The sequence below is a fragment of the Mobula hypostoma genome, chromosome 14 (assembly GCF_963921235.1).
Source record: "Mobula hypostoma chromosome 14, sMobHyp1.1, whole genome shotgun sequence".
NCBI lineage: Eukaryota > Metazoa > Chordata > Chondrichthyes > Myliobatiformes > Myliobatidae > Mobula > Mobula hypostoma.
In genome coordinates, this window is record NC_086110.1 from 12098266 (window position 1) to 12124640 (window position 26375).

General features: G+C 40.1%; 1 protein-coding gene across 4 annotated transcripts in view; it reads right to left on the reverse strand.

Moving 5' to 3' along the window:
• Positions 1-1001: 1001 nt before the first annotated feature.
• LOC134356440 (diacylglycerol O-acyltransferase 1-like) overlaps positions 1002-26375 on the reverse strand; it is a 119425-nt gene continuing 94051 nt past the window's right edge. For 3 of the 4 annotated variants that reach the window (XM_063067388.1, XM_063067387.1, XM_063067386.1), the window contains 3 exons: positions 9806-9893; positions 6033-6095; positions 1002-1162 (listed from right to left, as the gene is read on the reverse strand). In XM_063067388.1, the coding sequence (XP_062923458.1) occupies positions 1013-1162; positions 6033-6095; positions 9806-9893 (301 nt within the window). In that variant the 3' untranslated portion in view covers positions 1002-1012. The remainder of the gene's footprint in view (positions 1163-6032; positions 6096-9805; positions 9894-26375) is intronic. The other variant, XM_063067389.1, reaches the window with a different exon arrangement.

Below are 26375 nucleotides of genomic sequence, written 5' to 3' on the forward strand. Positions count from 1 at the left end.
CATCAGGCTTGTTTAGATGTTCCTTTGAACCTTTTGAATAGAACTTTTTAGCCGCAATGAGCAAAGATGTTTGCTCCCCCTCCCACCTCCCCCTCTCCCTCCTCCCCCTCCCTCCTAAGGGAAAAAGAGGTGTCCGCATTTCACAGCAACAGGGGAGACATAACAAAGCAACTTGCTGATTTATGTTGTTAAATGTCTGTTATGTCACTTTTTCCAAGCTCTGTGCCCAAAGAACTCAGGTCTCTGATTGGAGAATCATTAAATCAACATTGTATTTGATGTACATGTGATTACCTAATCTCTCTTTACTGCTTAATCAGGGAGTTGGAGTGAATTCTTTAGTGACATGTAGTGCATCTTTATTGATAAATTCTGAATTTTTAACGGCTTGTAAGGACCTTTCTTGGTCCTTAACTGCATGGCAATCTGCTTTTGTCAGATTCCCTTCATATTTCACAGCAGCTTTCCCCACTTAGCTCATCTTCCTATTATGTAACTATTCTTCATTTCAAATATGACACTCATCTGTTCCAATTTAGTGGGTAGTTCATAATTTAGCCTTTTTTTGTAAAATGCTGGCTTTGATTATCATTATGTACAGTATATTGTACATAATTTGTGTGGCTATCTACAGTATTATTAATGAATACCTGGTATGTTTGATTACAGTTCCTGAACTGTGATCAGTAGCCACACTAAAAGTTCATGCTTGCCTGGAAATATGCTTTTGCTGGACTGAAACCTGGCTGTGTCTAGAACTAGTGTGAAATTGGAGTGGCAGTCAATATATCCCAGGGTTGGCCTGCTCAACTCAGTTGGGATTTTGACAAGCTCAATGAACACTGCTGTTTGTGCACTGTGGCTGCAACTTATTGTGATCTGGCCCAGAAGAGAGAAATTTAACCTGAATTACCTGTCAAAAGTGAATGTGCAGTAGGAATCCATGCATGACATAGAAAACAAAACTGAAACTTATTCCAAAATTAAGTGAAGTTCTTTTTAATAGTGAATATTATGCATTTGCTTTACGTTCTTGCAACACATAGTAATCATGAATGTACATATGCACTATCAAAGGAGGACCTAAAATAATGCAAATCCACACAATTGTATTTCCATAGAGTCCTCTTAAATATTTACTGAGAATCCATGCGATTGGAACCTGTGCAAAATAAGTCCAATAAAATATCAGCCAAGCAGTTTGGAAAAATCTTAAAATAAAAAACATAGCTAGTATTGGAAATAAATTAAAAGTAGCTAGTAGTACAACTAAGTGTTGAGGTCTACAGTCACAAATCATTAGAACACTAACTTGCATTTTGACTGCTTCGTTAATTCAATTGTATAAGAACAAATGACATCTCATGCCTGCTTTCCCATTCAATAACAAAGCTTGATTCTGCTTCATCTCATCTAACCACAATCGTCACTGATTCAATTCATGTTGACAAATCTTTATCAGTCATGAATAATTTCAGTGATGAAATGTTGGTGAAGCTGAGGATTCCAAAGATTTCCAATCTGTTTAAAGAAACTTAATTTCTTCTCAACCCAGTTTTAAATGGCAGCCACCTAATCTGAGATTGTGCCCAACAGTGATGCAAAACCTAAATTAACAATTTTCGCGTCACGTGCTGGTGATAATAAATCTGATTCTGATTCTGACTCTGGAGGTGGACCAAACTGGTAACCCGAAACACTTCTGATGGTAACCTGCACAAGCATGGAATCCCAAGCATCCTGAGAAATCCTCCCTCTGTCCTGTTTTAGGACTAAAGGAGTTCAATAGCAGACTCCCAACATGTCAAATAGTGTAGCGGTTAGCATAATAATGCCATTACAGTACCAGCAACTCGGGTTCAATTCCGCTGCTGTCTGTAAGGAGGTAGTATATTCTCCCTGTGACCACATGAGTTTCCTTGGTTTTCTCACACATTCTAAAAACATACGAGTTATTATGTTAATTAGTCATATGGATGTAATTTGGTGGTGGGGGCTTGTTAGTCCCTAAGGGCCTATTATAGTGCTGTATCATTAAATAAAGCATCCTGTCATTTCCCAGGATCTGGTTAGATCTGTTGCACATTTATTGACGCCACTTTAATAGAAGGGAATGATTCCAAAAATTTTCCCATCTTTTAGAATTTTTCAATGTTAACTTAAATCTACTTATTGCTAAATTAAATTAATATAAATGTGTTTAGTGTTTTCTGTTCTCTTATATTTAGTTGTTTTTTCGAATATATTTTGTTATTAGCATAATTAATTTCTAGTAGCTCTTGAATGCTTGTGCCAGAGACATTCACAATCAAAGACTTTGAAAATTCTATTGCTGAAAGTATTAATTATAATACTACAAGGTCTAACCAATAAGATGGCAGCATTCTAAGTAATTTGAATAGTTCATTAGCCTGTACATCTGTGACAGATGGATTCAAGTAACATTCCAGAGGGACTGAGCACGGAGAAAGTGTTACATTTTGGAGGTGAAATGTTAAACAAAGGCCCATCTGTTCATTCAGGTTAATGATCTTCTGACATCACCTTGAGGAAAAGTTAAATGGGGGATGTCCATCCGGTCTGTTGCCTCCTGGTGCCAAGGTCCGTGATATCTCAGATCAAGTTCTCGGTATTCTCAAAAGGGAGGGTGAGCAGCAGTCATGGTTCATGTAGGGACCAATGACATGGGTAGGAAGAGTGAGGAGGTCCTGAAGGTTGAGTTTAGGAAGTTAGGTGCCAAGTTAAAGGACAGGACTCCCAGGATAGCAATCTCAGGATTGCTACCAGTGCCACGTGCAGGCAGGTTTAGAAATAGTAAGATAGCGCAGATCAACACGTGGCTGAAGACATGGTGCAGGAGGGAGGGCTTCAGATTTATAGATAATTGGGCAGTTTTCCAGGGAAGGTGGGACCTGTTCAGGCGGGACGGTTTACATCTGAACTGGAGGGGGACAAATATTCTTGCAGGTAGGTTTGCTAGACAGGCTCCAGTGGATTTAAACTAGATACAAGGTGGGGAGGGGAACCAGAGTGTAGGAACAGATGTTGGGGAGAAGGAAGAAAAAGAAAATAGTAAAGTTGTTTGCACCGTTAGTGATAAACAGAGAGTAAGAGGTGGAAAATTTCTTGAATGCATTTATTTTAATGCTAGGAGCATTATAAGAAAGGTGGATGAGCTTAAAGCATGGATTGATACCTGGAAGTATGATGTGGTAGCTATTAGTGAAACATGGTTTTCAGGAGGGGTGTGATTGGCAACTAAATATTCCTGGATTTAATTGCTTCAGGTGTGATAGAATCAGAGGAACAAGAGGGGAAGGTGTTGCATTACTTGTCAGAGAAAATATTACAGCGGTGTTCTGGCAGGATAGATTAGAGGGCTCGTCTAGCGAGGCTATTTGGGTGGAATTGAGGAATGGGAAAGGTGCAGTAACACTTATGGGCGGTGTATTATACACCACCAAATAGGGAGCGAGAATTGGAGGAGCAAATTTGTAAGGAGATAGCAGATATTTGTAGTAAGCACAAGGTTGTGATTGTGGGAGATTTAAAGGTGAAATTTTGAGGGTACAGAAGCTTTATGTTCCTGTTAGGTTGAAAGGAAAGGTTAAAAGTTTGAGAGAGCCATGGTTTTCAAAGGATATTGGAAACTTGGTTCGGAAAAAGAGAGGAATCCAAAATATATATAGGCAGCATGGAGTAAATGAGGTGCTCGAGGAATATAAAGAATGTAAAAAGAATCTTAAGAAAGAAATTAGAAAAGCTAAAAGATATGAGGTTGCTTTGGCAAGTAAGGTGAAAATAAATCCAAAGGGTTTCTACAGTTATATTAATAGCAAAAGGATAGTGAGGGATAAAATTGGTCCCTTAGAGAATTAGAGTGGACAGCTATGTGTGGAGTCAAAAGAGATGGGGGAGATTCTGAACAATTTCTTTTCTTCGGTATTCACTAAGGAGAGGGATATTGAATTGTGTAAGATAAGGGAAACAGGTAGGGAAGTTATGGAAACTATGATGTTTAAAGAGGAGGAAGTACTGGCACTTTTAAGGAATATAAAAGTGGATAAGTCTCCGGGTCCTGACAAGATATTCTCTAGGACCTTAAGGGAAGTTAGTATGGAAATAGCGGGGGCTCTGATAGAAATATTTCAAATGTCATTAGAAATGGGGATGGTGCCAGAGGACTGGCGTATTGCTCATATTGTTCCATTGTTTAAAAAGGGTTCTGAGAGTAAACCTTGCAATTATTGGCCTGTGAGTTTGATGTCAGTGGTGGGTAAATTGATGGAAAGTATTCTTAGAGATGGTATATATAATTATCTGGATAGACAGGGTCTGATTAGGAACAGTCAACATGGATTTGTGCGTGGAAGGTCACGTTTGACAAATCTTATTGAATTTTTTGAAGAGGTTACTAGGAAAGTTGACGAGGGTCAAGCAGTGGATGTTGTCTACATGGACTTCAGTAAGGCCTTTGACAAGGTTCCACACGGAAGGTTAGTTAGGAAGGTTCAATCGTTAGGTATTAATATTGAAGTGGTAAAATGGATTCAGCAGTGGCTGGATGGGAGACGCCAGAGAGTAGTGATGGATAACTGTTAGTCAGATTGGAGGCCAGTGACTAGTGGTGTGCCTCAGGGATCTGTACTAGGTCCAATGTTGTTTGTCATATACATTAATGATCTGGATGATGGGGTAGTAAATTAGATGAGTAAGTATACAGATGATACTAAGATAGGTGGAGTTGTGGATAATGAAGTAGGTTTTCAAAGCTTGCAGAGAGATTTAGGCCAGTTAGAAGAGTGGGCTGAAAGATGGCAGATGGAGTTTAATGCTGATAAATGTGAGGTGCTACATTTTGGTAGGACTAATCAAAATAGGACATACCTGGTAAATGCATTGACGAATGCAGTAGAACAGAGAGATCTAGGAATAATGGTGTATAGTTCCCTGAAGGTGGAATCTCATGTGGATAGGGTGGTGAAGAAAGCTTTTGGTAGTATGCTGGCCTATATAAATCAGAGCATTGAGTATAGGAGTTGGGATGTAATGTTGAAATTGTACAAGGCATTGGTAAGGCCAAACTTGGAGTCTTGTGTACAGTTCTGGTCACCGAATTATAGGAAAGATGTCAACAAAATAGAGAGGGTACAGAGAAGATTTACTAGAATGTTACCTGGGTTTCATCACCTAAGTTACAGAGAAAGGTTGAAAAGTTGGGTCTTTATTCTTTGGAGCATAGAAGGCTGAGGGGGGGATTTGATAGAGGTATTTAAAGTTATGAGGGGAATAGATAGAGTTGACGTGGATAGGCTTTTTCCATTGAGAGTGGGGGAGATTCAAACAAGAGGACATGAGTTGAGAGTTAAAGGGCAAAAGTTTAGGGGTAACATGAGGGGGAACTTCCTTACTCAGAGAGTGGCAGCTGTGTGGAACGAGCTTCCAGCAGAAGTGGTTGAGGCAGGTTCGATGTCATTTAAGGTTAAATTGGATAGCTATATGGACAGGAAAGGAATGGAGGGTTATGGGCTGAGTGCAGGTCGGTGGGACTAGGTGAGAGTAAGAGTTCGGCATGGACTAGAAGGGCCGAGATGGCCTGTTTCCGTGCTGTAATTGTTATATGGTTATATGTATTGATTTTGCACTAGCCTACATTTATTCAACCATTAACTTCACCAAAAATAATTACATGGTTATTAAAACATTGTTGTCTGTAGGATTTGCAGTAAGCACTATCTATTTGCATTTCTAATATAACACCAATTACTTCAGTCCAATACAGAACACATATTGGCTGCTCTCACTTTAGGAGTTACGGAAATAATGAAAATACAATATAATTACAAATTATTTCTTATGTTTCATTTGTAATTATGCTTGTAGACTCATAGTCCTAGACTCCAAATGTCTATTAGTGGTATTGGTGAAAGCAATTTTGGTATAATTTACATGTGGAAGTTACTGATATTTACTAAAATAATGAATGATATATAACAAAGATAATGATATAGAAACAGGTTACTTAACCTTACCTGCAATATCATCACCAGAAAAAGCCAGAAACGGAACATGTTAAGTGGTGCTGCAATCAGATACTATGTCAAAAGAAATGTGTAAACATTAAGTCTAGTTACTGCATAAAGGAGAAAATATAAGATATATTTTATTCAGCTCAAAAACACAATTAGAAGAATATTTTTATATTAAAGTCAGCTCTTGCTGGTAATAATAGTAATGCAGAATTTTATTTATAAGAAAATCCTTAATGGTTCATATCACTGCTCTTTTAAAATTTTATTAGAAAAACCTCATTTTCTAGGTTTCTTATACTTGATAGTAAAATACACATTGACAGAGTATTAAGGACCATCACCATCAGGCTGATGCCCTTTTCTCATTACAGTACTAACATCAGGGAAGAAATACAGGAGCCTGAAGACCCACACTCAACACTGTTGGAGCAGCTTCTTCCCCTCTGATCAGATTTCCAAACCACCTATAAACACTACCTTGCTATTCCTCTTTTGCACTGTTTATTCAGTTTATTTTTTATTGTAACTTTTAGTCATTTTTATGCCTTGTTCTGTACTGCTGCTATGAAACAACAAATTTTGTGAAATGTGAATGATAATAAACCTGATTCGGAAGAAATTTGTGTTATGTTTGGCAGATGCATATTTAAAGTGATTTACAGAAGCCAAGCTCTAATGGTGAAGACAAAATGAGCAAGAGTGCTTATTATTTTACATCAGATGATTGTTCTCCATTGTTTAATCAGATACAGGACAGCATGCACTCTTACAAATAGCACTCCCTGTATTTATGACCAAAGTTTTTAACTAAACACATTGATGAAAGTAGTGATGATCAGCGCAGCTTTGTGTGCCGAAGGGCCTGTATTGTGCTGTAGGTTTTCTATGTTTCTATGTTATCTAATATTACTTGCTTGCTTATTTATTGATTGATTGATTGATTGATTGTGATACAATGCAAAATAGGTTCTTTCCTCCCTTTGAGTTGTGCTGCCCAGCAATTCCCCAGTTTAACCCTTGCCTAATCACAGGTCAATTTACAATGACCAATTAACCTACTAACTGGTGGGAGGAAACCCATGCGGTTACAAGGAGAATGAACAAACCCTTTGCAAACAGTGGCTGGTACTGACTGGTACTGTAAAGTGTTGTGCTAACCACTACACTACAGTATAGGTTTCTTAAATTAGTATGTGGACAGTTCAACAAGAGGAGGGGCTGTACTGGACTTGGTGCTGGGTAATGAACCTGGCCAGGTGACTGACCTTTCAGTGGGTGAAGAGTTAGGGAGCAGTGACCATAACTCCATAACTTTCAAGGTACGATAGATAAGGATATAGGTATGGTCCTTGTGGAAGAGTTTTAAATTAGAGTAGGGTAAATTATAAGTGCATTAGGCAAGAACTAAGAAGCGCTAATTGCAAACACCTTTACTCTAGCAAGTACACATCAGACATGTAGAAGGTGTTTAAAGATCAATTGCACAGGGTACAGGAAAGATGGGGATGGAAAGATAAGAGAATCTTGAATGTCCAAAGAGGTGATGAATTAGTCAACAAGTAAAAGAAAAAGTATGTAAAGCTTCAAAAGTCAGGATCAAATGAAGCACATGAGTATAAAGAAACCAGAAAAGAACTAAAGAATGGAATTAGAAAAGCCAGGAGGGGCTGTGAAAAGTCCTTGGCAAGCAGGATTACGGTGAATCCCAAGGCGTTCTATACATATATTAAGGGTAAAAGGATAACTAGGGAGAGGGTGGGACCACTCAACGATAAAGGGGGTAACTTGCAGAGAATGTGAATGAGGTACTTAATGAGTACTTTGCTTCAGTATTTACCAAGGAAAAGGATATGTAGGACCAGAAGATTGGTGCTGAGTGTATAAATATGTTAGGGTGTTTAGAGGTCAAGAAAGAGGAAGTGTTGGGCTTCCTAAGGAGTATGAAGGTGGATGGCCCAAAGACCTGATGGGATTTACCCCAGGTTATCGAAGGAGGCAAGAGATGAGATTGCTGGGCCCTTGACCAGTATTTTTGTGACCTCTACCCACACGCGAGGTCCTGGTGGACTGGCGAGCGGCTAATGTTGTACCTCTATTTAAGAAGGGTACAAGGGAAAATCCTGGGAAATATAGACTTGATGAGTCTCATGTCAGTTGTAGGGAAATTGCTGGAGAAAGTTCTTGGGGTTAGGATATATGAGCATTTGGAAACCTATGGCCTAAATTAGGGAGAGCCAGCATGGCTTTGTGTGGGGCAAGTCATGCCGTAGCAACTTGACTAAGATTTTGACAAGGTAATGTAAGAGGTTGATGATGATAGGCCAGTGGATGTTGTTTCCATGAATTTGAGTAAGGTATTTGACAAAGTCCCTCATGAGAGGCTAATCCAGAAGATTAAGATGCATGGGGTCTGCAGCGAATTGGCTGTTTGGAATCAGAACTGGCTTGTGCATTGAAGACAAGGGGTAGTGGTTGAAAGGGCTTATTTGAGCTGGAGTCTGTAATTAGTGGAATTCCGCAGGGGTTGGGGCTGGGACCTCAGCTGCTTGTAATGTATATAAATGACCTGGATGAAAATGTAAATAGGTGGGTTAGTAAATTTGCAGATGATATTAAGATTGGTGGAGTTGTGAATAGTGTACAAGACAGGAAAAGAATGCAGCACGATATAGACCAGTTGCAGATATGGGCTGAAAAAAGGCAGATGGAGTTTTACCCAGAAAAATGTGAGGTGTTACACCTTGGCTGGGCAATGCAAGGAAACAGTACACTGTTAAGGGAAAGATCCTTAGCAGAGAGATCTTGAGATCCAAGTTCATGGCTCCTTGAAAGTGGTTACACAGGTCAATAACATAGTTAAGAATATTTATGGAATACTTGCTTTTATCTGTCGAAGTATTGAGTTCAAATGTCAAGAGGTTATGTTGCAACTTTATAAAACTCTGGTTAGGCCACATCTGGAGTATTGCATACATTTCTGCTCATCCCATTATAGAAAGGTTGAGGCTTTGGAGATGGTGCAGAAGAGGATTTGCCAGGATGCTGCCTGGTTGAGAGAGCACGTGCTATCACGAGATGCTGGATAAACTTGGGTTGTTTTCTCTGGAGCTTTGGAGGCTGAGGAGGAGATCTGATAGAGGTTTACAAGATTATGAGAGGCATAGAATGAGAGGACAGAGAGTATCTGTTCGCAAGGGTTGAAATGTCTAATAACAGAGAGCATGCATTAAAGGTGAAAGGAGGTAGGTTCAAGTGGAATGTGAGGGGTCAGTTTCTTTTATTCATAGAGTCATGAATGCCTGCAATGTGTTGCCTGGTATGGTGGTGGAGGTAAATGCAATAGAGACTATAGTGCTTGGATGTTTCTGATTTGCTTTTTAGGTGGTCTGGCACAACATTCTGGGCCAAATAGCCTGTTCCTGTGCTGTACTCTTCTATGTTCTATACTCACAATGATTGCCATGTTTCCTATACTAAACAGGAGTTATATTCAAAAGAACTTCATTGATATGAAGTGCTTTGGTATATCCTGAGGTGCTATGTAACTGCAATTGTTAATTCTTTCTAGGTTTTTTTTAAAGAAGGGGACAGCAAGCTTCTCCAGGACTGCTGATGTTGGTACAGGGGAGAAGTAGTCTCATGAGTCTAACATTATAGTCTTTTTGTAGTGGGGAAATGAGAAGAAGTTGGTTTTGAGGCCAAGAGTGGATCAAAAGAAAGGAGGCACAAATATTATGCACCTTCACTGACCCTGTGTGTCTGTTCTCACTTACCTCATGATATAATGCTGATAATAAGAATACTGAGGCTTGGCCTTCCCATTTTGAATAACCCTTCTCAACCAGTGGTCTATAAATATGTCTGTTGAATAATACAGAGAATAAAATAATAATTGTTGTACCAAACTTATTGCTATGTTCATCTAACCACCTTCAACTAAAACTTACAATAATCAGCTTGTTGCTGAAATGTTTTGCTGATTATTTATTTATTTATTTATTGTATTGATCATATACTCCACTTCAACTGTGGATAGAACTTTTCATCCACATAAGGTAAAATTGCATGTTTCTTGTCTAGCTACAAAGCAAATTGTAATTGGCACGATGATAGAGGATGATGATTAAACAACTCCAACCTATGGTTATATTTTATTTATATTTATCTTCTATTTAGAAATACAGCACAAAACCAGACCCTTCTGGCCCAATTACACTCATGTTGACTAATTACATCTTTGGAATGTGGGAAGAAACCAGAGGACCTAGTGGAAACCCACTTGGTCACAGGGAGACCATGCAAACTGCTTATAGACAGTGGTGGAATTCAACCTGAGTTGCTAGCACTGTGATAACGTTGTGCCAACTGCTACACCACCATGCTGTCTTAAAGTGTGAAGTAGGGATTCAAAATATTTGATTGACTATTCACGGTATAGTTTTCCTAATTTCAATAATGTAGTTTGTCATGAACATATAGAAAACTATGGTTCAAAACTTTGAATAATGCCCTTTTAAGCAAGTAATGCTTGGTTTAGCCACAAAAGCCATTAAATTGACAGGAACCCAGAGAGAAAATGGTTGCAAGTAGCAGAAACTGAGCAGAGAAAAAGCAAAGAGGACAATGGAAAAGAATCTGAGATCACCAGGGTTAGTTTCAGGCACGGTATAAGCATTCTATAAAGAAAAATGTTACAGTTCCACAGAGAAGATCAAAGAATCATAGGATGGTTACAGCACAGAAGGGGACAATTCAGCCCAATATGTCCTGACAACTCGTTAGTTCCTCCATTTGGCCCCTACCCCATAGTATGCACATTTTTGTTCATGTATTTGTCCAAATACAGTCTGTTAGGCCACAATGAACCTGCCTTTGTCAAATCTAAAAGGCTGTGCATTCCAGGTTGTCTTTGCTCGTACACTCTTTTAAAAATTATGCTTTATTGTTTGCTGCTTCTCTTCATTTTTCTTAGTAAAATGCTTCACTTCTCATTTTCTACATTAAACTTCATCTGCCATTTGTTTATAGCCTGCTACAGTTTATCACCATCCTCTTCACAGTTTACAGCACTGCAGAAGTGCGTCATCTGCAAATTTAGGAATTGTAGCACCTACTCCCAAGTTTAGAACATTAATATAGCAATGCCCCTAATACTGGTCCCTGGAGAATGCCACTATTCAGTATGACGACTTCTATAGTCATTTTATTCAATGTACTTCAACTTTGCTGATTTGCCACATAGAGATGAAAAGAAGGATTTGAAAAATGTTGCACACTCGAGTCATTTGCCAAGAAAGCTAAAAATGACCTTGATGGTTGTCTTATTGCTTCTTTTCCAAAATGATAGCAAAGTGTGGAAAATCTCATACAATTGGTGAAAGATTAATAAGCCTGCTGTATCAGAAGAGCTCATCACTGTTCTCAAAATGGATACCAGTATTTTAAAATCAATACTCCTGTGTAATAACTCTGTAGCTCGTTGTATGATGAAATGAGTGAAGACATTGAGTATGAATTATGTACAGAGCTACAAAAATTGAATTTGGGATACAACTGGATCAGTCAACTGTGTGAGACAATGAGGCATTGCCAACGGCATATGTACAGTTTATCAAAAATGGAAAAGTTTATTAACAGATTCACATTTGTAAAAAGTTAAAAACAAACATCAACGGGGAAAAAAATCTACAATGAGCTCAAAATGTACATTGAGGACAGAAGTACTCCAATTAGGAATTTGATTTCTTGTGCAACAAATGGAGCACCACAGGTCATTATGCTGGTTCAGTGGCATTTAAGAAAAAATAAATTGTAAGTCTATAATCCATTGTGTAATTCATCATCAACACCTTGGAGCTAAAAACTTCAGCCAGCAACTTTTTTTAAGCATGACTCTTGTAATATCTGCTATCAACAAAATTAAAGCTCATCCATTAAATACGGAGTATTTCACCAGTTAAGTCAAGATAAGGATGATGAGTCTGAATGCTTGCTTCTTCACAGTGAAGTACTTTAGCAGTCAAAAGACTGCTACTTAAAACATTCCTTTGATCTTTTTGACACTGTGGTTGAATTTTTGCTCAAAGTCAACAAGAACTTAGGAAACAAGATTGAACTTCAATGTGGAGATGTGGCATACCTAACTGATCTATATGACAAAATCAACACTTTAAATATCAAACTGCAGGTGAGAATTTCAAGTTAATCCAGGCAAAAGTGCAGTGTCCACGTTTATCAGAAAATTGGAAATATATAAGCAAAACACTGAGAGAAGAATGTTCTCAGTTTCCCGGCATAGAAAGTGTGGCATTCTCTTTCACAGAGAGTGATTTGCAAGAGGACTGCTTACACCTGCAGTCACTGAAGGAGGATTTTCAGAATCGATTCAAGGATTTGAATGATCTGGAAATTTTGGACTGGGTAATTAACCCATTTCTTTGCAAGGCGGAAGAACAGGAAGAGACATTGCAAGAAGAAATTACCAAAATTCAGAATGATGACGGAGAAAAAATGCTTTACAAAAATGTTGTTTTTTGTGGTATGTGGCTACACTGTCATACAAAGTTTCCTGGTCTTTGGAGAAGAGGCAAACTGTCCTTCATTGCATTTCCATCCTCCTATATTGATGAAACAGGCTTCAGTGCAGTGAACCACTGACTAACAGAATATAGAAACCGCTTGTACATTGTTACACGTGGGAACTTGAGGCCTTTGCTGACACAACTTGAACCAGATATTTCAACTCTTGCTAAAAACCATTAAGCTCAAGATTCACATTGACATCGAAGCTGCTGTACAGCACATAGGTACAGAGTAAGCTAGGTTTAAAGACAAATTAAAACATAAAGCAGAATCATTTTTCTCATGTTAGCATCTGGTAGACATGTTTTTACACTACGGGCTGCTGGAAAGTATATTGTGCCTAAGAGGGGCGTTGGCATCTATAAAGGTGCTTTAGGGGTACGTTGAGCTAAAATACATTGGGAAACACTGGTCTATGTGGTCAAAATTACAGTGCCTCTCAGGACCACTGTCAACTGCCCCCGTTCTGAATAGGGAAGGTGAGTGTTAATTCAAGCGAAAAGTTCATCTCCACCAAGTTTTGGAATTCTGAATTTCAGTAGAATAAACACTGTGCTCCAGAGAACTTGCTGTTTTTCAGATGGCATTTGGCTTTTCCTATCCCTTGCCAGGCTGGGATAATGGCTAGGTTGAAGTAGATAGTGTGGCCCAGGGATCTTTTTCAGATGTAATTAAATAATGACAGATACAGAAGATTAGGGAATGGTAAGCTGTTGCCACTGACATAAAAGAACAAAGCTATACAAATGAAGAAGAATGGTAAAAGAGCCAAAAATGACTTGAGATTAGACTTCTTTATGTAGCAAGTAGTTAGGATCAACAATGTACCGATGGAACACTAATGAAAGCAGATTCAATTGTAACATCCAAAAAGGAAATGAATTAGCATTTGACAGAACTTGCAATGCTTTGGTGGAAGTTGAGGAAGTGAATAGGGTGGACCAAATGGTCTTTTTTCATGCTGTAATATTAGAAACATAGAAAACCTACAGCACAATACAGGCCCTTCGGCCCACAAAGCTGGGCCGAACATGTCCTTACCTTAGAAATTACCTAGAGTTACCCATAGCCCTCTATTTTTCTGAGATCCATATACCTGTCCAGGATTCTCTTAAAAGACCCTATCGTATCTGCCTCCACCACCATTGTTGGCAGCCCATTCCATACAATCATCACTTTCTGCGTAAAAAAAACTTACCCCTGAGATCTCCTCTCTATCTACCTCCAAGCACCTTAAAACTGTGCTGTCTTATGCTAGCCATTTTAGTCCTGGGAAAAAGCCTCTGACTATCCATATGATCAATGTCTCTCATCATCTTATACACCTCTATCAGGTTACCTCTCATCCTTCATCGCTCCAAGGAAAAAAGGTCCAGTTCACTCAACCTATTCTCATAAGGCAAGCTCCCCAATCCAGGCAACATCCTTGTAAATCTCCTCTGCACCCTTTCTATAGTTTCCACATCCTTCCTATAGTGAGGCAGCCAGAACTGAGCACAGTATTCCAAGTGGGGTCTGACCAAGGTCCTATATATTCTGTAATTCTATAATTTCTCTACTCTGTCCACCTACCATATCTTCCTGTGGTCATACATTTTTGGACCTCAGCTTTCATGAAGTTTCCAATCTGAGAAAGCCTGGCACTCGTGGTTGATTAGATCTTGGATCTTCTGGTTATTCTCAATAAAAAAAATCCTACTGTTTTCAGGCAGAGAAGCTAATTATTTGACTAATACTGCCTGATTTTGGCCAAGTAACTTTTCCCTTAGTCCAGGTGGCCAATTTATGAAAGAAGACTTGACTTGACTCTTAACCCGTCTGACCACAAGAGGCACAGTTAATTTCAAATGCAGTTCTTTCTGTATGTACATAAGCTGTGTTTTTATATAATTTTCTGTGCAGGTTAACTTGAATTTCAATTTGAAGCACACAGTGGAAAGACATCCACCTCCATCCATTCTTTATTTGCCCTTGAAACAGCAATATCTGTGAGTCTTAAGCTTCATTAATATTTGTGAACTTTTACTAGATATACAGTAGATTCTAGTTAATTGGGCCATCGGTTAATCAGGGCAGCCGCTTATTTGGAACAAATTTGAAAGAAGCAGCATTCAGGCTTCAAACATGAAATCTCACTATTTCAACAAGTTAGGAACTATAAAGAATTTGAAAGTATCAACAATCATCTTTGGTCTCCACCACTCAGCTCTCACAGTGGCTCCAAGTAGACATTTACATGCAACAACAGCCACACCCCGATACACCAATTCCACAGGCGGGCTAAACCAGGTGAGGGTAGCCAGCGGGTCTCATCCTCCCAGTGAGGTAGGGACATGACTATCATAGCATGCAAAGATAGCTCTGGCAGATTGGCTGGATGAAATCTACAGTGAGATCCAATGGCCAGGAAGGTAGTTCTGCAACACTCCATGGAGAGCGAAGAGCATGACGAGGTAGAGAAATCATGGTCATCCACTGCACCAACAAAGACCCCAGTTGTGAAGACTACTTGTACCACTGGAGCTGGACTTCCAAGGTTGAGGGAGCATAACTGCCCCAGTGTAAAAGTTTTTCCACTTTAAAAACACTCCCGCAAAGGTTTCCTGTCATCATTGGATATGATGGGCTATTATGTATTAGTAGTGTCCTAATTTATTCTGTACAGTATTTCATTTAAATATGTAATTTGTTACTCAGCTAAATGGTAGTTTGTCTTTTTTATATCTTTTTAACAATTTCTCTGAGACTTCAGCTAATTGAGACAGGCACTTAAATTGGGCCAAAATGGACTGGTCCTGATATGTCCCAAATAACTGGAATCCACTGTGTTTTGGAGTAAGTACTGTTACGTACCCCGTAACTGGGTTGCCAAACCAGCAGAAATGGATCACTCAGTTGGAGTCTGGAGTACTAGAACTAAGAAAGTTTTATTAAAGAAACAAGCAACACAGTAATCGAAAGGATAATAAATGCAACAGTTCAACGATGATAGACACACATGTGCACAGAATTAAGATAACAGCATCAATCAAGCTCTATCGTTGTCTAGGGGTAAATGACCAAATTTCAAAGTGACTCAAAGTTCAGTCCAGTTCAGTTCGCAGTAATCGTTGCCATGGCGATGGACAATGTGGGGGAAGAGAGAGATAGAACAGGAACAACTGATCATTCAGACACTGCTTCGCTCACTGTCCGGCGAGATGGCTCACAAGCAGCTTTTGGGCGGGTCCTTGGTGATGTCACCTGAGGTCACCGACTGTGACCCCTCCTCCAGATGCGGTCGATCCTCTGCAGTGAACCCGGCACCCAGGCAAGGGCGGACACACACCGGGTTCCCGCTGATCGTACCTTTCCACCCTGGTCGTTGTCTGGTACTTCTCACCCACTCGTGAGAGGCGCACCGCTTCCAGGGTCTTGTTACCTCGGGTGGCATGTCTCTGTCTTAGCGAACCTGTCCCTTTTTATCCCCCTGCTGGGGTATCGCCTGTCCATACTTCAAACAGTTCAAGGTTCAAAGGGGGGGAGCCGCTCCAGACAGCTCTTTCTCCCCCGTCCCTTCATTACACATCTCCAGACGCTGCTCCATTGTTCCTTATCTCTCCTTCCCCTGAGGACAGGTGGCAGACCACTTGCTGATGTCACTGATGCTAACCCAGGCCAGCAAACATCTTAATTTTATGTGTATTCTCGTCACAGTACTATGTTTATCACTTATCACTGTTATAGAATGTTACGTGTATTTATTACTTTGGTTAACACAATAGTGAGAATAATTGACAGTATTAATAAATTCAGGCACAAGACGATTCTGTATAGCTCCTAGGAGGAGGAGAAGATGGCAGCGCGACGCAGCTTGCAGCGGCCACTCCGGTGAATCTGTTATTTGTCAAGTAAGGTGCCGTGCACAATCCTGATTTGATGGAGACAGACGTGAGAGCACGGAGGAACATCTGGTGAAACTTCTGAAATGCCTGTTTCGCTGCCGTTGCTAATGTGTGATCCAGAATCTCCGGAGGGGAAGGCCCCGTGCCCTCGGCTTTGCTTGTTGCTCGGCGGCTGGGGCGGGGTCGAAGCACTCGGCAGAGATGGTGCTCGGTGCTCAGCGTCGGAGGCTTGAAGTTTTCGGACAGACTCAGAGTCAGCTGCGGTCGGGTGCTTCCAATGCATCGGCAAGTTTGCGGCGCTTCCGTCTGCGTGAGATGATGGGGATATCAGGACTTTGAGACCTTTTTTACCGTGCCCATGGTCTGCTCTTTATCAAATTATGGTATTGCTTTGCACTGTTGTAACTATATGTTATAATTATGTGGTTTTGTCAGTTAGTCTTGGTTTGTCCTGTGTTTCTGTGATATCTTTCTGGAGGAAGATTGCATCATTTTTTAATGTATGCATTTCTAAATGACAATAAACGAGGACTGAGTGTCCTCATAATCTAATCTAAAAAAATTAATACATATTTTACTTTCAGCAGTTTCACAAAAAAGATCTCATTTAAAAACCCCGAAGGAAGCTTCCATCTAAGATGATTTTTGAGAAGGTATTTAACTCACAGCATAACTTTGTATATCTGCACTGCAAGGGCAGTAGAGTGAAAGGTAACACATTCTTTAAAGGCATTGCTCGCAGACTGGAGACTCACCTAAACTCTGTACATGCCAGTGTCAGCTTCAGACCCAGACAACATCGAATGCCTAAAACCTGGAAGTCAGTTCAGAACGTGGTACATCAATCGCATTGTGCTGATGCTCAAACAAATCCACAATTAATATAATTGCAACACGAGCTTACGCCAGAGCTAAAGTAGCAAACATGAGAGCAGCTTATGCTAAATGGGAAGTTGAGATGTATTGTAATTGGAGAAAACTTGCATAGACATGGAGAGAGCACATGTAGAAGCTACATTCAGTGTGTTCAAGGAAGAGCGTGAAGCTGAGGCTGCCTCAACAGAGGCAAAGGTGTATGAAGCAGCAGCTGACTTAGACAGTGGTGAGTCTGCAACCAGATTGTCTTGCTTTGTCGTCACAACAGCCAATGCAGCTTACGAAAGAAAATGTCCAAAAACCCTATGGCTATGAAAAAGACCATGTTCCAGCTCTACATGGAGAAGCTGCCCACACCACGCAGCCAACATGCCTTTCACATAGTCCAGGTATAGACAGTCAAGGTCAACAGCAGCAAAGACCCAAAATACCCCTTTCTGCAGATGGTCACAGCAAAGACTTCAGGCTAGAATTGCCACTGATGTCAACCTTATCTAAACAGACATGGACAAACTGAACTTTCAGCCATCCTAGGACACACATTTGGCAAACCACTCTCCACAATGCCCTTCATTCAACAGCCACACGTGCATTGATTTGGTTTGGCATCTGGCTTATTGAGACCTAGTCACAACAGGACAAAAAGGTTTCGACAACTAATCTGTCAGTTATCTGTCCTGAAAGTCAAGCTTTTGCAATGATGTGGAAGGATTAAGTTACAAACCTAGCAGAGCTAGAGCTTCTTTGTAAATGGCTTGATGGGGAATCACTGCAACATGCAAGTAGGGTTAGGTCAGTTCACACAAATAATCCAGCTGCAGGTTTACAAATACGGTGTCAGAAACTGGACAAGTGTTATGGTTCTGCAGAGGAAATGATAGAATCTCTCTTCAGCAGACTCCATAACTTTCCAAAGCTCTAACACAAAGAATCAGAATCAGGTTTAATATCACCAGCATGTCGTGAAATTTGTTTTCTTTGCAGCAGCGGTACAATGCAATGCATAATAATAATAGAGGAAAGAAACATGAATTACAGAGTGTATATATATATATAGGCATCCGTTAGTCTCATGAGACCATGGATTTGCACCTTGGAAGGTTTCCAGGGCACAGGTCTGGGCAAGGTTGTATGGAAGACCAGCAGTTGCCCATGCTGCAAGTCTCCCCTCTCCACGCCACCGATGTTGTCCAAGGGAAGGGCATTAGGACCCATACAGCTTGGCACCGGTGTTGTCGCAGAGCAATGTGTGGTTACGTGCTTTGCTCAAGGACACACACGCTGCCTCAGCCAAGGCTCGAACTAGCGACCTTCAAATCACTAGATGAACGCCTTAACCACTTGGCCATGCACCAACACACAGTATATATAATATATAAGATTTTATATATATAGTTAAATTAAAAAATAGTACTAAATAAAAAGTAGTGAGGTAGTATCATGGGTTCAATGTCCATTCAGAAATCAGATGGCAGAGGGAAAGAAGCTGATCCTGAATTATTGAGTGTGTACCTTCAGGCCCCCATACTTCCTTCCTGATGGTAGCAATGAGAAGAGGGCATGTCCTTAGGTGATGGATGCCACATTTTTGAGGCATCACTCCATGAAGATGTCCTCAATACTACAGAGGCTAGTACCCATGATGGAGCTGACTACATTTACTTGATCCTGTGCAGTAGTCACCTGCCCAACCCCATACCAGACAGTGACGTAGCCAGTTAGAATACTTTCCATGGTACATCTGTAGAAATTTGCCAGCATCTATGGTGACATACCAAATCTCCTCAAACTCCTAATGAAATATAGCTACCTTCGTGACTTCTTTGTAGCTGGATTGACGTGTTAGGCCCAGGATAGATCCTCAGAGATATTAACACACAGGAACTTGAAATTGCTCACTCTAGAACCATGGAAGCTACTAGATCTACAAGGCAAATGAGGGTTACCTTCGAGGATAGAGTTTCTTGGATACAGCAAGAGGAAAAAAACCCTATAGTAGAGAGACTACTGAACAATATCCAATTACAGTGGATAACTGAACGGTTTAAGTATAAAACAAAGGATCCACCATTACATCCACCACTACCCATCCACCATTTTCATTCATTATGGAATTTGTCTGCCACCACACAGAAATGCGAAATGACCCAAGTTACCCAACTTCCGGTAACACGTCATTCAAAGCAAAAGCATGCAAAACCAAAACCCCTATCACGATCAACAAAATCAAAGTAGAAAACTCTGTCATGAATCCCGATATACAATACCATTTCCATAAGAAACGTCACCCCTAAGGGAAATGCAGAGGATTCAGAGAAAACCCACTTGCAGACTGGAGGCGCTTTTTAAAGGAGCACTCAATGTATTTCAAATGTTTTGCTTCAACAGCGCACCAAGCAAGACTGTGAAGCTACCATACTGCACTGAATACAACCATGACCAGCATATATCAGTATTTCATTCAGGGCCAGCACCTTGGGTGACTACTGGTTCCAGCACATTTGTAGTAGTGCATGGCGGGGAGCCACCTGAGCATCTATCAGACGTAGCTACTTCCTCGTCCACAGAGATATGGGAGAAAGGCTTCCAAGACAAATCCTGCTCGAGAATATGTATGTCTAATCAACATATATCCAAAAGGACCTCCTGAGGCATATGTGATATTAGATGATCAGAGCAATGTGTCATTGACAAAATCAACATTCTTTGACACATTCAGTATTCAAAGTTCTGTTTTTCCATATACTCTAAAGAAAAGTTCTGGAACATCAGAAGTTACTGGAAGAAGAGCCAGTGGAATTGTCTTGTAGTCAATTGGAGTGGAGGTCTTCTTATCCTTGCCAACCCTCATTGAGTATGACCATATTCCCAACAGCAGGGATGAAATCCCAACCCCTGAGGCTGTATGTGGTCATTCACATGTCAAGGCAATAGCTGATCCCTTGCACTTGACTCTTCTGCTGAGATTCTCCCGCTTCTTGGCAGAGACACCATCTGTGCATATAAGGAACGTGAACAGGGCAGTGGTCGGCACCAATGCACCTTATGGCCAATGACTGGACCTGGGTTGGGTCATAGTGGGTGAAGTCTGCCTCAAAGGTGCTCATCAGCCCGCTGTCAGCACATTTAAGACAAATATCCTGGAAAGTGAGGCCCATCGTTTCAAACCTTGTGAGAGTAGAATCTGTACAAAAAAAGACTGTAGGCAAGCAAACCAAGTGCCCTGACATACTTACTCCTGCTCAGACTTAGGCAAGCTGGTCTACAGTCTGTTGGAAGATGATTATAAGCTGGCACCTTCCATCAAAGATGAGGTCTTCCTTCGAATCATGAACAAAGAGATTAGCAAATATGAGTCAGTTAGGTAGCTCTCCTTCCTTTTCTGTTGGCATGACAACTCTGATCAAATAACAGAGAGCTGGCACTCAGTTAACATGCCCCTCAGACACACATTAAGAAAGAAATCAAAAGTAAATGATCATTACACAGAGTTCATAGAAAGACTCTTAGGAACAATAATGCTGAGTTAGCACCTCCACCAGATCTCAACAAAGAAAATTGGTATTATCCAATATTGGTGTTTACTACCCCCACAGAAACCTGCACAATCATGAAATGTCTTTGTTTCAAGTGCATAATTCAAAGGTGTATCTCAGAACAAAGTGCTCTTGCAGGGTCCAGACCTCAATAACAGTCTGCTCAGGGTGCTCAGGTGCTTCAGAACTGAGTTGGCTGCAGTGAAGGCAGACATTGAACAAGTGTTCTACAACTTGCTAGTGAAAGAGGATCATCAAGACTATCTCAAATTCTTGTGGTTTAGTGACCACCAAATTAACAACGAAATTCTGGAGTACCACATGAAAGTTCTTGCATTTAGTAAGTATGCCAGCTGTGGCAATCTATGGCCTTCAAAGGGACAGCTGTCAAGGAAGAGAAGGAATTCAGGCCTGAAGCATGGGGGTGCATACAGAGACATTTCTATGTTGATGATGGTCTTAAATAACTTTCTAGTGTGAAGAAGCAGGCAGTGTGCTGAAAGTGCTGTAAGACACATTGGCACAGTCAAATCTCAGACTGCATATTATCCCATACAACAGTGCTGAGGTCATTCATTGATTCCCATCTGAAGATCTAGCCAAAGGTCTATAGAATCTTGATCGTGGACAGGACATCCCTCCTATGCAGTGCAGTCGGGGCCTTTGACGGGACGTCATTACCGGCACCCTTACTTTTCAACTCCCTGATACCAAAAGAGCCTTTACACATTACAGCATGCTATCAACTTAGCCTATTCAATCCCCTTGGATTTGCTCCTCCAGTCAGTATCCAGAGAGGCTTTATGCTAAGAGAGTTGATCTTGGACACTTGTGGATGAGATATCCCACTCCCTAATGAGAAACATGAGCAGTGTTCCTCCCTTCAGGATCATAAAGAATTGAAGATTCCAAGAACCTACACAACAATTTTGCTATCTACAGCTCAGAAGGAGGAGCTCTGCATCTTTTGTGATTCATCAACCAAAATTTATTGTTACTGTTGCATACTTGAAGGCCACAGGTACTGCTGGATATAGCAGTTGGATTCATCTTGGGCAAGGCAAAACTCACTTCAGAGGAAACTCTCCCAACAATCATTCTGGATAAGCACCACGTCACTTCTCTGCTCATTAGACATTATCAAGATTAAGTATGTCATCAAGGCTGACATTTTTGAAACGGGAATGGTTAAACACTGTGCAGTAAGACATTTTTCAAGAACAGTCTATGAGATTGTCTTTCTTTTGCCAAAGATGCAATGAATTGATCACTTGACTTTTGTCTCAAAAGTTAAACCTGGCATCGTATGGATCTGTGAGTCTTATGCTTCGTTAATATCGGTAAATATTTAGTAGATATAGTTTGAACGAAGTATTATGTTCATCATTTATCGCTATTAAGTATTATGTTTATCATTGCGCTACAAGTTACTCTTATGTACACAGTATAGTTATGAAATATTGTGTGTGTGTATTACCTTGGTTGACACCGATTGCAATAATCAATCAATTCAAAGTACATTTATCATCTAAGTATGTATACATTATACAACTTTGAGATTTGTCTCCCAACAGGCAGATATATAAAGGAGTCTGTCTTAGCACCCAATGTGCAGAGAATAAAAACCACATCATGCTGCTTGAAATAAATATAAAAAGTAAAATAAAATAACCCATAAAAACGACCGACAAACACCCTATGTGCAATGAAAAAAAAATCATGCAAACAGTAACCGCAAGAAAATAGCGTTTCTGAAATGAAGTCCACAAAGAGAGTCTTATAATTTAGCGCAAAGTCAAGTAAATATCAGGGAGCAGTGATCTGAACTGGCCTAGTACCTCACCTCAAGCCCCGACACCTTAACTCTCCACCCGAACATCAGGTTTTGGTGCTTTAAGCAGCGATCTGAACCAGCCCATACTTCGCCTCGAGCCTCAACCCTGTGCTTAAATCTCCGTCAATAATTGACAGTATTAGGATATTCAGGTGTGCAACAACTCTTTATTGAATATGTATTTTACTTAACTTTCTAAAGTTTCATAAGTAAGATCTCTTTAAAAGCTCTGAAGGAAGCTTCTGCCTCTAGTGTTTTCTGAGAAGGTGTTTAACTCGCTGCGTAGATTTGCAGTAGACCCCCATGCCATCCTTTAAGACTCTTTGACCAAGTTTTTGCCTTACCCCATCCTATTTCCTTCTTTGAATGGAGTTCCTTCCCCCCCTTGTGTTCTATCTCCCTTAAATCTCTCAATAATACTTATTGTAGGAGCCATGTATCCTGAGCTTTATTATGGGCATTATGGTAACTAGTTACATTAATGGGAGCATGGTAAAAGCAAAGGAAATAAATTACATATTCATACTTGTTTTGTTTTGTGACAGTTGGTAGCTTGGTTCAATGGAGGCCATATCTTTGCTGACCACTGAGATAATGCTTAATAATGCTTAATCGTACATTTCCTAATTGCTAATAAGGATCAAAATAGGGAATTCGACTCTGGAGCAATTACTGGAGCTGTTGACGTGTCACCCAAGTATAACATCTCTGTGGGAGACTGGTAGCAATGGTTTTGTTTTGATTTTGGATCAAGTTTGCCGTTACATTTTGTCAGCAAAGGTTTTGACAGTTAGACCAAATGAATAGCAGCTTGTGGCAAGTACAACCTGTTTTGTTGTTCACACTGTGTGGGTGGTTAGAAACATAGTTTTGAAGTGGTCAAACGTTGTGGTTCAACTGGGTTGGACTGAAAAACTGTAGTGGTGGTTTCCTGAAGTGTTCGACCCTTGGTTCTGTTGAATGTTGAAGAAATGAAATAATTGAATTGCTTCTATTGTTGAAAAGCTGAATTGAACCTGCCATTGTTTTGTCTCATCTGCACACAAGATTAAATGACTTCAGCTCGAAGCAGTGACTTTGAAGGACAGTTCCCTGTGGGAAATGTAAATATTTATGAAGTCAAATAAAAAGTTGTGACGACTGCTAAGTTACAGGATGATATATGTGCTGAAGATGGCGTATCTAACATGTGTGGAGCATGTTCAGTTGCTAGCAGATCAACATCCTGTGACTGAAACCATATCAGTACGCACTAGAACACAGGTTGATTTAGCCGAGTTACATGAAGGACAACAGACATTGAGGCATAAGCATGCCTAGGAGGAAAAGGTGGGAAGGCTATGAAGAGACCAGGAACAGCTTCAGTGGAAGATGGAAGAGCTTAAGTTGCATGAAGAAATTGGAGCCAAGATAGCCAGAGTTAAAGTGCTAAGTGCTTAAGTGCTGTGAGTGCTAAACACGCTACAGCAGAACAGATCTCTGGTGAGAGTTCCTATGTTGATACGGAACAGAAAAAAATTCAGCTTTCTCAATGTCAAAGTGGATACATTTCAGAATCAAATGTGTATGAGCCATGAGTTTGAACCTCAAGGGGTAGTTCATTCTCAGCCTGCACCAAAGAGGTACTCTGAACCTATGCCATATCCAATAGCACAAAGTATGATGATACTCATGTTTGAGATGACAAAGACTACCCTAGAGAGCTTGTTAAAAGTTGCCAGCAGGCCGGACCAGAACAAGGATGTCTAAAGACCCAAATTTTACAACAGGAACATTTTGGTGATGAGCACAAAATTGCTGCAGACTACATAAAAAAGGCTCTTCTTGGCCACCTATCCAATCAGAAGACATAGTAGCTATTCAAAACTACACTCTTTTTCTTAGAAGTTGTTGCAATGCCATGGAAGATGTACAGACCATGCATGAGTTGAAAATGCCTGCTGATATGAAAATTGTCGTAAATAAATTGCCTGATAAACTTTGGACAGAATGGGGATCGGCAATGTATGAACTACAAAAGCGCATAACCATAAGGTTACTTTCACTGACGCTGTTAATTTTATTGAAAGGCAAGTGAAGATTGCTGCACACCCAGTATTTGGGAAAATATACAAGGCTGCATCACTGGCAGTAAGTAAAGGTATGAACAAACCTGAATCACAAATTCATTCTCAAGCTAAAGGAAGTAGCTTCGCCTCTACTGAGGCTACTGTGGAAAGTGAAACTGAACCCAGAGTTGATGAAAAGGGTGGAGATTCAGACAAGCCACGAATGAAGCAAACACAGTAGTAAGTATCGCCCTGGTCTTACAGGTGCTGGTGATCACAATGGTAAACTTCCTATAATTCCAGTTCAGCTCAAGTCTAAGAAGAGTAACAAGACAGTGGTTACTTATGCTTTCCTAGATGAAGAAAGTATAAAAGTGTTCTGCACAGACAGCCTCATGAACAAGCTCAACCTGACATGAAAAGGAACACACATTTTCTTACACACTGTGGGTCAAGAGAATGTTGTGAGTAGCTACATCATTTCAGAATTGGAAGTGGCTGGCTTAGATAGTGAAAGCTATTGTGAACTGTCTAACATCTATATACAGGAAAGTATGCCTGTCCACAAAGGAAACATTCCTTGTCAGAGAGATTTTCAGTAATGGTCTCACCTGAAGCATGTTTATTTGCAGAAAATTGAGCCATTGCAAGTGATTTGTAGTGGTAATGATGGAATCAGTACAAAGCTACGTTGGACTGTTAATTGACTATTGAAAGTAAACTGTAATGATGGAAGGGACTACGCTCAGCCACAGCTAACAGTTAATGGGACTTCAGTTTCGCACTTGGATGAGCTTTGGCAGCAATGTTTCAAGATAGATTTTCCCAAATACAGTCAAGAAAGACAACCTGGTTTGGCAGGAGAAGGTCATAATCCGGTATAGACTGCTAACTAAAAGAGGACATTTGTGCAAATATTGAGATTTCATGTCTCCAGTGTCTTGGTAAAATGTAGTTGTAATTATTACAGTGTAATAATTAGGGGGCTGGAATGTAACAGCCATGTCTCTGTGCTGTGCATTTATCATGTGCATTATGGTAACTAGTCACATTAATGGTGCCATGGTAAAAGCAAAGGAAATAAATTACATACTTATGCTTATTTCGTGTGAGTTTGTAGCTCAGTACCACAGAGGTCATATCTTTGCTCACCACTGAGATAATGCTCAATAATGCTTAATTGTATGTTTGCTAATGACTAATAAAGAATCAAAATAAGGAATTCGACTCTTTGGAGCAATCATTGTAGCTGTGGTCGTGTCGCGCATCTACAACAATTCTGTGGGACCACATGCTGGCGGCAATTGTTTTGTTTTGATTTTGGATTAATTTTGCATCTATACACATTTTTATAGTAATATTAAGACATAATGATTATTACTTGGGTAGAAGCAATAAAGATGTATGTGATTTCCTTCTTATTATGCCTATTTACGCAATACATTATTTATCTTAATACTCATTTACAGTTTGGCCCAGTGTTCAGATGTACCAATACATTATCTCATGACACGTAACTGAATTTTCTAAGCTCTGCTCAAAGTGGTGAGCACATACTCTAGTTTGAAAATGAAAGCAGTATT